Genomic DNA, 11,907 nt, shown 5'->3' with positions numbered 1-11,907 from the left:
CACCTAGCTGTCAGCGTTACTTCCGGATCTTGCCAAACTCACCTGAGGTGGCATTCTAAATCTTGCCAAACTCACCTGAGGTGGCCTTCCGGGTTTCGCAAGTGGCTTCCAGGGCACTCACCCGGAAGCAGAAACGCTGACGCTAAGTCAGCATCGCGGAAGCTAATGCGCTAGTGATAAAAACCCGCCCTTCCAAGAAGCGGCGGGCAGTCTTAACCGAAAGGCGATATCGCGCGCGACCGAACGTTATCAACTCCAGTGTAAAAGCCCGCAAGTCAGGGCAGTGAAATAACAAGATATCTGTATCGTTATAACAGAAAGTTTATTAAAAGGTTATTTAAAACAAGAGTCTGGCTAGTGTTTTCTCTATCCTCCCGGCGGATCCTAAAGAATCCCGTGCCGACCCTGCAATCCAAGGTACGGCACAACAATATAATAGAATTAATAAAATTTGTTAATAATAAAGAGGTTACAGATTTCTGTTTAAAAAATCTACATGATTGTTCTAATTTCCGCAAATTTTGAGACATCAAGCCAAATACAACACCAATCTAACTTTAATGATACTTATTTATAAAAAAAAGTGTGCAAGTAGAAATTTGCACATTGCTTCCTCATAGTTTTTAAGTGTGCAAGTGGAAACTTGCACATTGCTTCCTCATAGTTTTTAAATGTGCAAGTAGAAACTTGTACATTGCTTCCTCATAGTTTTTAAGTGTGCAAGTGGAAACTTGTACATTGCTTTCTCATAGTTTTTAAGTGTGCAAGTAGAAACTTGTACATAGCTTTCTCATAGTTTTTAAGTGTGCAAGTAGAAACTTGTTTAAGTGAGCAAGTAGAAACTTGCACATTACTTTCTTATAGTTTTTAAGTGTGCAAGTAGAAACCTGTACATTGCTTTCTCTATGAGGAAGCCAAATTAATAAAATAATTATGCATAAAAAAACAGGTTTCCTCATAGAGAATGCACTTAAAAACTATGAGAAAGCAATGTACAAGTTTCCACTTGCACACTTAAAAACTATGAAGAAGCAATGTACAAGTTTCTACTTGCACATTTAAAAACTATGAAGAAGCAATGTGCAAGTTTTCACTTGTTTTTATTTGTTAGAATGATTGGGACGGATTAGGAGAAGGAAGACTCGTATTGTTTTCCCAGCAATAACTTTATTAAGTTGACTTATTAGTACAATCTTTGCACGCTTGTCTCGGACTTTATTCGAATTGATTCACTACTGTTTTCTCGATCGAGTTTTCTCGATAAGGAAACGAGAGAGAGGGTTTTGGAACCTGTAAGACATGCTTATTTGAACGTCCGACAAATGCTCTGAGGATTGTCTTTAGATTCCAAAACACCCCTTTCCGCCAATCGTTAACGAAAATCGAAGAAATGTCCAAATATGGGCTGAAGTCGCGTAACAACGAGAAACCTTGGAGGATAAAATTGACGGGGCTTAAAATTATCGGAGCTCTCTACCTCGCGTTAAGAAAAACGTGAACATGCATGTATGAAATGTAAAATTACATATAAACGAAAGAAAAAGAAAAACAATGTTAATTGCATGTACATTTTCGCATTTATTGACCTAAATTTAAAAACAAATTTTTTTTAATAAAAAGATCTCTATTTATAAAATGGAATAATATATCATAAACGTCAATGTCATAATCTTAGAAATAGTTACTTCTTAAATGGAAAATCACGTAGCCAAGCTCGCAAATTACTAATTTGCTGTTGCACTGCTTTTAAACTAGTTCCACCGGTAGTTTGGTATTGATCCACACTGGAGTTGAAGTCCCAAATGTACGATACATTATCTTCAAATGCTTCGCTAAAACAAATATTTACTGTTAAACTTTTTTTATTCAATAAAACATTTTCATAAATTTTGATTATACCTTATTGTTTTTAATTGTGAAATCGTTAATCCTGATAAAGGTATTCCTTGTGATTCAGCTAGAGCAACAACCTTTCCAACCAAATGGTGACTTTCTCGGAAAGGGACCTTGAAAAGGGATATTTTAAATTTAAATGATATTTTATATATTACATTAGAGATAATATTGTGGTACTTAAAAATCATGATTTAACCCTAGAACACTGAGTGTAACACACCCACGTTTGTTATTAAAAATGCCCGCTATTTCTATATAGTGAAAATTAGGGAATCAAAGTGGTAAGGTAAATAAACTTTTGTTCCCCCTCTACGACTCCTCATGCTGCGCAGCCTCATTTGCCGTTTAGTAGATGTATGGCACGCGATTAATTACGTCATAATTAACCTTTGTCACGTCAAAACAATATATTTTTTAAAGAAACTGGACACTACAGACGCGCGCTTCGCGCGCGCTATTTAGCTTTAACATTATATATGCTATTACTATTACACTATTAACTCCTTGAACACACAACTGTCAAAATATACAATGACAGCTGCAAATGAAGTAAGCGCAGCAAGAGAACCAATCGGCATCGCGGAAAAGCGACAACAATAAACTTTACATCTTTTTTTAGATATGGATCATTATTTCTTATTTTTTTCTGAAAAGTTACATCTTTTACATTCAACAAATAACTGGTTTTTTTATAGAATGCGACATTAAAAAAAAAGTAATTTTTGGAAGCAAAAAGTATGCTTTTCTGTGAGTTAGGAAACTCGGGCTTTTTCCGAAATTAACTTTTGTCTTTAAATGTTAATCGTAATTACAATGACACAAGAGCGTTCCTGACATTCTGACGTTTAAATAAAAAAAAACCATGTTTAAAAATATCGACTTTTCGAAAACTTATTGATAATTGAAAGTGTGTAAACTGAATATCGTATACCCAGTGTGGTGGAATCAGGACTTTTTAGAAGTATGGTGTTCAACAGTTAATATATTAGAAATATGTTAACCCCTTGACTGAAAATAAGCAGAAAAATAAGTACCAAACGGGCCAAAAATAGCAAGATAAAAATTCTGTCCTGTTTTCATGAAACTTGGTATTAATGGTTTTTTTTAATCACTGAATATGAATCTGGGGTCAAAGTTTAAAAATTCAAAATGGCTGGTTCAATATGATGACCCAAAATTTCGAAAACTCAAAAAGTAGCTGATTTCTATGAAACTCGTTTCTTGGGGGACTTTGGGTTGCTGAATACGAATCTGCTGTAAAAATTTCAAAATGGCGGATCCAATATGAACAATCTGATACAACAGACTGATTTGACTGATCGACTTCTTTTGAACTGACAGACTTGATCGACAGAGTGATTTGACAAACTGACAGAGGGTTGATCACTCGAATTTTGAGAGTACATCAGATTCAAGACTTCTCGAACTTGACTGTCATGTTTTAGAACGCAGAAGTTTGTTGCATTATTCCAAACTTATGGCGTCGCCATATTAAATCCGCCATTTTTAAATGTTGACGGCAAATTCGTATTCAACAACCCAAAAAACCTTCTAGTATTACCGAGTTTCATAGAAATCCGCTAATTTATAAAAGTTTTCGAAATTTTGGGTCGCCACCCAAACAAAACAAAATATTTAATAGATATCCAGTGGATATTTACATATCCATGGTCTATATCTATTATGGATATTTAATAGATATCTGATAAATGTAAAAATATCTATATCTCTCAAATAACCAGCAGGGATACCTATTAGATATCCACACGTTATCCACATATCCATGTCCACAAAATATCTATCAAAAATATTCATTAGATATCCACATGTTATCCACATATCCATGTCCACAAAATATCTGTCAAAGATATCCATTAGATATCTATACGTTATCCACATATCCATGTCCATAAAATATCTACACAGTAAAAAAGTTTATATTTTTGTTAAAAAAGGTCCTTGTTAAAATTTTTGTGTTAAAAATGTAACATATTTATGTGTTAATTTTTAACTAATTTTGATTATGTTATCTGATTTATTTATGTTAAATTCATATTTAAGTAAATTAAATGTTAAAATAACACATTATATGTAATCGTGAGATTAACATAAAAATAATATAGTTTTGTTAAAAAAATATTCTTTTCATTTATGTTTAACATTATACAAATGTTTGTTGTACATGAAATTTTTGTTCACATATCAAACTTTTTTTAATTTTGTGCTAAATTATAGACATAATATTTGTATCATAATTTGACATATTTACATTATTAAATTAACACAATGAGTGGACCGTTTGGGATTTCCAACTGTGTATCAAAGATATCCATTAGATATCCACGTATCCATGTGCACAAAATATCTATCAAAGATATATCCATCAGATATCTACGTGTTATCCACATATCCACCATGTCCACCATGTCCACCAAGTATCTACCACATGTCTACCACAGATATTTACTAGTTCGTAACGACGCCGCTAAGCGGCGCATAATGGTAGGACCAACTCGTAAGTAAATTTCTGTTGGAAGCGAATACAAGCAGTTCCCGGCGAAACAAAATCGCGACATCCGCGGGTCTTCGGACCCGGTTCTTCTTTTAAATTTAGAGAAATAATATTTTTGAGATGTTAATTCAACGTTTATGTGCTTTATGGGGTTCTATTTCTATATAATGCACATATTTTAAAAAAACATCGAATAAATATCCACGCAAATATCTAATCAATATCCACTAGACGTGCAATAGTTATTTATATAAATATCCAATAGATATCTAATGGATATCTATCAAATCTCGTATTGCGGACATTTGGATATCTATTAGATATCTAATAGATATCTCGTAGATATCATGGATGTACATTGTGGATATCCATTGTATATTATGTTCTGTGTGGGCATATTGATCAGTTATTTTGAATTTTATAATTCTGATCCCAAGTTCAAATTCGGCGACCTCAAAAACCTCTAAGTAGTAAGTTACTTTGCTAACTAGAGAAAACTGAAACAATGTGCGCGTATATGCGTCAACCAGTTTTGGCACATTTCTTTCTGCGCCATATGACGTCAATGCTAGTCAAAGGGTTAAGAATTTTGTATTGCGTGCTTCTGACTGTACTTTCAGATAACGTAGCTGGTAGACAACAGCACGGCAGAGAGAAGGTTACGTTTCGTTTGTCATTTGTTTAATCTTAAAGTTGCTAATCGCCGGAAAACTAGTGGTCTACTAAGGTGCTTCTTTAAGGCTGAAAGGCTGTAGAACGACATTTCTCCTTTACCTAAAAAAGGGATTGACGTCCTGGCTGGCTAACATTGGGCAGGAGCGCACTCTTTTCGAAGTTGTAGAAAATTAAATAAGAGAAATATGCAACGTTGTTGCGAATTGAATAATGTAAGTGAAAGCGAGTATCTTTCGAGAACGCTCGAAATGCTCCAAACCGCGAATGTTTACGTTCCCCCCTTTTTTTTGTTTTCTTGAGCAAACGGCTCTCAGGTGCGGAAAACGTGATCCGCCGCGTGATCGCACGTACCTCTCCTAATAGAATAGTCGCCTGACAGTTTGAAACCAATCAGACGATTTATCGTCACGACATTCCTCGCGGCCTAATGCGTAGCTCCGGCCGCGATCGTTTGCTTGCTCCGGCCGGGAGAACCAGTGAGCCCTCGAAATTCGTGCACGACACTTGTGCTGGCAAGTGATTGTCGATATCGAGTGATCAGAGTCTTAATTATTGTATCGAGTCGCGGCAGCGAGACGAAGTGTAGCGAGTATAGTGCGAAATAAATTGACTTTTATCAATATCGCAAGAAACTGATTTCCTGTATTTTCCTCGGCGTGCAGCGCGAATTAACCTGAGCGGTCCACTAACATTAAAGTTAAAATTTTAACACATAAAATTTTATACCTTTTTAAGTAAATAAAAAATATTGCCAGGCGTCCTGGTCGGTATTTATTGTGTTTTGTTAAGGCTAAAGTTTTTACAGCATATTTTTGATATTATCAAAGTAATATATGTGGAAAGCCAGGTCGATCTAACGGTAATAAAAACACGACAAGTGGTAAAGAGTGTTCTATGTGACAGAGAGTGCAATAGAGAGAAAATTATGCAGACGCGTGCATTCGAGAGAGAGCGTACATAGAAGGCCCATTGATGCGTCATATATATATCGATGCGTTATAAAATATTTTAACAATTGTCAATGTTTATTTTTATTTTTATATATTTTATAATGTGTATATTTGTTATACTGTTATTTATACCTTTTTATGTTTTGCTTATGTAATAAAAAAACGTACCAAAAAAAAATTCAATAACTTTCAGTTAATTTTCATGTATTATTGTATGAAGAGGAATGAAGCAAAAATGAAAATACGAGTCGTGTCCGGAAAGTAAAGATACATCGCATGTAGGCCGATAGGGATAATTGTTATGCGTATTGTGACTAAACTGGCGTTGACTTTGACCCTTCCGCTTTCTTTTCGCGTTTGTTTGGAAGTGCTAAACAAAGTATTATTCGAGTAACACGTCTTTGTAATAGCAGCGCCAATCTAGAATCTCACCAAATGCGAGATGTTTTGAGTGGGTCTCAATTGAACGTCATCAATTGGCTGATTTAAAATAAAGATATCTGATAGACTGGTCCAGTGAAAAAACTCCAGGCACCAGAGGCTGTGAGGGGCTGTAGTCAATCGTAACGTGGTCAAACGATACGTTCCCGGTGCGTTTATACGTTTTCTCAACGCAAAAGATGAGCGTTTAGCGAAAGTTCATAGACAAATTCGCTCATAAACAGTGAAATCTAGGCACACTCTTACATATCGATAGTTCTAATTCAGTATATAATTGCGAAACATTAATACGTATGTCGTTTATTATTTCCAACGCCGACTTCCATGAAAATTTTCAAACCGTAGTTAGATGCTCCATATTACCTACCATTATCACAAGGATATCTGTGTCTGAAGGTTTAATTAAAATATTAGAGTCATCCTTGATTTTACAAATGTGGTGCATTATTTTTGTGTCCGCTTCTTCGTGATATTTGCATGACAAATATTCGTTAATGGTACTAAATACACAAATATTATCAGTTGTATAAAAATGACACTGCTTGTAATTTAAATTAATGATCGAGTTACTTATAAATATTTCATCTCTTGTCCAATGCTTAATCAAAAAATTGATGAGAGTGTTTCCTATTTTTGCGTTAAAATTTCACATAATTATCAAAGGTTCTTTGGCCGGTATTTGGGTTATCACCTGCTCTATGTCAGAGTATACTTTTTCCACTCTGTCATCCGTGTCTTCGGTGGTCGGAATATACACTTGCAACAGGTGGAGTCGTGTCGGTCTTGTGTCCAGAGTGACCATGATGAGTCGGTCGCTGATAAGATGGTATTCGTACACGTACGGTGCGACCTTTTTGTTGATAATGATTGCTACTCCATTTCGTCTCGTTTTGTCTACTTCCGAGATGTATCTACGTGATCCACTGTTTAGAAGTGACCTTTTCCCTTCCAGTGGGTCTCTGCTATTCTACATATGTCTATGCGTTTCTTGCTTAGTTTTTTTTCCAATATGTGGAGTTTTTCCGTTTAGGGTTTCTTCTTCCAGTCCGCATGCGGCTCCTGGTCGCACATTTCACACTGGGCAGCCCGGACCCGCCCAAGCGCTGGTCACTATTCGGTTCGCCCGGTAATACTAAACTCTATCTCTAGATTCCATTCAGCTTAGAGGTGCTCTCATGGAAATGTTAGGGTGGTTTCTCCGCCGTTCAGGTGGTTTCCCGTTGCCTGCCTGATCCTGATACCGTTGACTATTTTTGGTGGGTTCTTCGCCTTTAGGGACGATTTTCTCCTCCCAAGAGCAACAGGGTGCCCTGCTCTGCTCTTAAATGGCTAGCCCTGGATAGCCAGCTGCCACTGTCCAGTGCTAGTTTTTGGTCTACCCCCCGAGTATTTGATTCCCTTGGTACCACCTATATCTAGGAGACATTCCCCACACCGCCACCTGGAGAAGCGCCCGATGGGGGACTAGCAACCCCTTACGGTATTGCCAATACCCCCTTTTTCTCTACACATCCACCTGGAAAAGCGGTGGTCGTGGAGAGCGAGTTCCCCATTGGGAGGGAAGTTCGACTTGGTGGCGTGCCCCGAAAAATTCCGGGGACACGTGCACCCAGTAGTCATCGCCGCTTTCCACCAGACCCCCGCCCCAGGTCCCTAAAAAAAACTCCCGCAGGATTTGTAATACCTACCTGGGTTCGAATCCGGATATCTAGAACGTGAATCCAGTGTCTAGCATTAATGACTACTGACTCGCCAGATAGATCTTTTATGGATGGCAAGAAATATTGATCGAAAATAATGTATTATATGTACGCGGGGCACGTGTTGTTAGTATTTGCATTATTTTTTTAGATGTTTCTAAATGTTTTTAGAATTTTCTTCATGTAATGCACCAAAAGAAATCCATGCACCTCATTGCCAATTTTGATTTTCTTCTTCCCTATATCGACCGAAAAATTTATGTTAGTTTTTTTAATTGTTTTTTCAAATCTGTTAGCGCTTATAAAACACTCAGAAATGAAGTTTCCCGTAACTTATTGCCCGACTTTTCAACGCCTAACAAGGATTCTTGTACTGGAATTGAAGCTGCTTTGCCAGTTAAAATGTTAAAGAGAAATTGTTGGTTAATGCTGGCATCAAAAAAGTTCATAAATTTGTTAAAAGTATTAATGAATTTTTGAAGTTAATTACAATCTTTTTTTATTTATATGATTTTTATTATACTAGACATCACAGTTGCGCGCTTCGCGCGCGCTATTCAGCTTTAACATTTGTGACGTGACAGGGTCATGTCTCCTGTCCAGATGATAGCCCGACCGAGGGGAACGTCCGGGATGTCGCCACCGCCCGAGGAGCGGGGCGACCGCGTCATAATTTATTAGAAACTACCTTATTTTGCGAGAATTACAGATGCCGAGTAGATAGCCAGAAGGAGTTGTAACGGCTTGAGTCGCACCGCAGAAACGGTCAGAAGGCGTTCTACAGAGGAGTTGGCCGACGGGCGGGTCACGCTTGGGCCCATTGCCGATATCGTTTGAAGCGTCTTGTAGGGCGAGCGCTCAGCCCCAACGACGTCGAGATAAAGCCCGCTCACGAAAGATCCAAGCAGGGGGACACCCCGACGAGATTCCAGCCAAGGATGTGGAACGACCCTATCGCCCACGGGATACTGCCTACCGGTCGACGTAGCCATGACCTGACCAGCCTGGCAGTCGAGTTACCGGCCCAGAAGTCGCGGCTTGGACAACCGGGCTTATAGCAGCTTTTCAAACATACCGCCGGCGGGTGAGGAAGACGCGAGGGGGGCCGAAAGAAGCGGAAGGCGCTCGGATCGGACCCAGCGCTCGCGAAGGGCTGATCGGCAAGGAGGGCTTGGAAGCACGGCGCACAGGCGCGCGGGCCCAGCATGGTCCCGCCGGGCCAGAGAATCGCCAATTCTCAATGGGCACAACTTGATCCTATAAGCCGTTTCCGCGGTATAAGCCCTGGAAGGTCCATATTTGACATATAAAGGTATAGGTTCGACTCGATAGATGACCCTTTGCCTAGTGCGTGTGTGTAGGTGTGGGTGTGGGTATGTGTGTGCAGAATTGCGTAGGTTTATATATGTGAACGTGAGTTCCGTTTCATATTAACGTATAGTAATGCGTCACGCTCTTCTCACTTTGCCGCCTATGCGCAGACCGAGGATATTCTCTCGCTGGACGGAGTATATATCAGATGTTGCACACAGTCTGTGCCAAATACTTTTGAGGATATGAACATGTTTACCAAATGTTCATGCGTATCATGTTGGATAATATCATATCATGTACTTATAAAAAATTACTATATGCACTTTTACATATTCCTACTCTATAATCCTGTCTCTATGTTGAATGGTATACATTTTAGTATCTGTGCATATCAAATCCAAATACACACTATCTAACTGCTTAGCTGTCGTCTGCGCATAGGCGGCAAAATGGGAAGAACGTGACGCATTACTATTGGGATTTTCAGTCGTGACGTCACAAGGCCAAGATGGCTGGCCTATTCCTGAAAGTATTAGAGCTGTCATATGTAAACACATATAACGCTTGTGTTTTTCATAAATAATTAATGAAATAACGGTGTTTGTGATAAAAAAAAGTGCGATAAGTGAACACCTAGAAGACAGAGGGGCAAGGTTTTCCCCTAGAGACATAAAAAATTGCAATTCTTGCTGTATATTTGGTTGCAAAAGCTATGGATTAAAAGATACCTCTGTGCGATTTCACATGTTTCCACCTAAAGGAAAGTTCTATACTGAGAAAAAAGACATGTTTGGAAATATAGAAAAGATCGATGTTCGAAAAGAATGGGAGAGTTTTGAAAATAGCAAACAGAGTGGATAACCAAAAAGTGGGCAGTGTGTTCTTCGTACTTTGACAAGAGTAACTACGTTCTGCCTGGCAAGTCAATATGCTAATAACTGAACAATAACAAGTAAAATATATTCACTGAATATTAGAGTAATATTAGTTATAATAAATTGTATATTAAATGTAGTATGTAAAAACAGTTCACCGATTTTTTAAACGCAAAAGTATTTCAGCCTGTTATCAATTGAAGATTAATAATAACAAATAAAATTTTCACCTTTCGCACTTTTTTTTATCACACACACCGTTATTTCATTAAATATTTATGAAAAACACAAGCTTTATATGTGTTTACATATGACAGCTCTAATACTTTCAGGAATAGGCCAGCCATCTTGGCCTTGTGACGTTACGACTGAAAATCCCAATACGTTAATATAGCACGGAACTCACGTTCGTATATATAAACCTACGCAATTCTGCGCGCGCGCGCACACACGCACGCACGCACGCACGCACGCAGGCACGCACTAGACCGAGGGTCACATGTATCGAGTCGAAAAGCTTATACTTTTACATGTCAAATCTGGATCTTTCAGGGCTTATAGCGCGGAAACGGCTTATAAGATCAAGTTGTGCCCATTGAGACATTTGTTCAGAATGACAAAAACTACAACGTATCCAAAAATTAGCCAAATCCGCAGAAAGACATTTTTCCATAAGAATGGTGCGGGGTCTTTTCCTCGAAGGCTATTTTATAATAATTCCTAGTTGCATGACTAGTCTGCGGTTTTTCAGTAATATCTGCTTTTAATTTAAGAAATTAACTTGACAAAGATTGTGGTAAGCAAATTCATGATTAGATAAAGATTTTATGTTTTTATTTTCAGATTTTTTCAAAAATTTTGAATATTGTTTTAAGCTCTCTTTTAGGGATACTTTTTTGCCCGGTATGTAGAGGCTGCGCTCGTTTTTTGTATTTTTTATATAGTTTATTGCAAAAAACATAGATTTTTATTTTTATTTGAATTTTGCACATTTATCATCGTCTCACCCGCTGGCGTTGCACATGGTTCTATTTCTGCAGTTAATTCTGCACTTTCTTTAGTAGTGCTTTCTTTAGTGGTTGAATCTTGAGATGGATCAATAATCTTCTTATCCAAGTGTAACTGCTTCGCATGGAACATGGACTGACATTAACAAAAACACATTCCATTAAATTCAATTTAATCAATATAAAAACTGCTTATTTTATTTACTATATTTTGTGCACGTGATTCAAATATCTCTATTTATTTCATTTTATTGGTTGGTTTCTTTCTGCATTCATATGGAAAACTGATAGTAATGTAATGCTTGTTTTTCCGATCATGTGTTTAATTTCTATAAGAAGATATTACAATACTTAGTTCAAGTAAAGATACGTCGGATGATGTTGATGTTTGTGCTTCATAATATTTTTTTCATTACGGCAAGAAAATTCTTGTAAAATTCCTGTATTTCCTGTAAAATTCGTAAATTCGTAATTTATTGCATATCCCTGCAGGGTTCGCAATCTACTACCAATACTATCCTTCTCCTCTCACTTTAA

The 11,907-nt window shown here is 37.5% G+C and overlaps 1 protein-coding gene across 1 annotated transcript in view; it reads right to left on the bottom strand.

Annotated features, from left to right (window-relative positions):
* Positions 1–1,156: 1,156 nt before the first annotated feature.
* Positions 1,157–11,907, bottom strand: part of LOC112459920 (argininosuccinate lyase) — a 261,202-nt gene continuing 250,451 nt past the window's right edge. Inside the window, exons 10-11 of the mRNA XM_025024293.1 lie at positions 1,900–2,006; positions 1,157–1,832 (exon numbers count right to left, since the gene is read on the bottom strand). Of these exons, the coding sequence (XP_024880061.1) occupies positions 1,682–1,832; positions 1,900–2,006 (258 nt within the window). The 3' untranslated portion in view covers positions 1,157–1,681. The remainder of the gene's footprint in view (positions 1,833–1,899; positions 2,007–11,907) is intronic.

Source organism: Temnothorax curvispinosus, unplaced genomic scaffold (assembly GCF_003070985.1).
Source record: "Temnothorax curvispinosus isolate PA1 unplaced genomic scaffold, ASM307098v1 QBEX01010230.1, whole genome shotgun sequence".
NCBI classification, from domain to species: Eukaryota; Metazoa; Arthropoda; class Insecta; order Hymenoptera; family Formicidae; genus Temnothorax; species Temnothorax curvispinosus.
The sequence above is the reverse complement of the archived record's forward strand: the minus strand, read 5'-3'. Positions and strand labels throughout refer to the sequence as shown.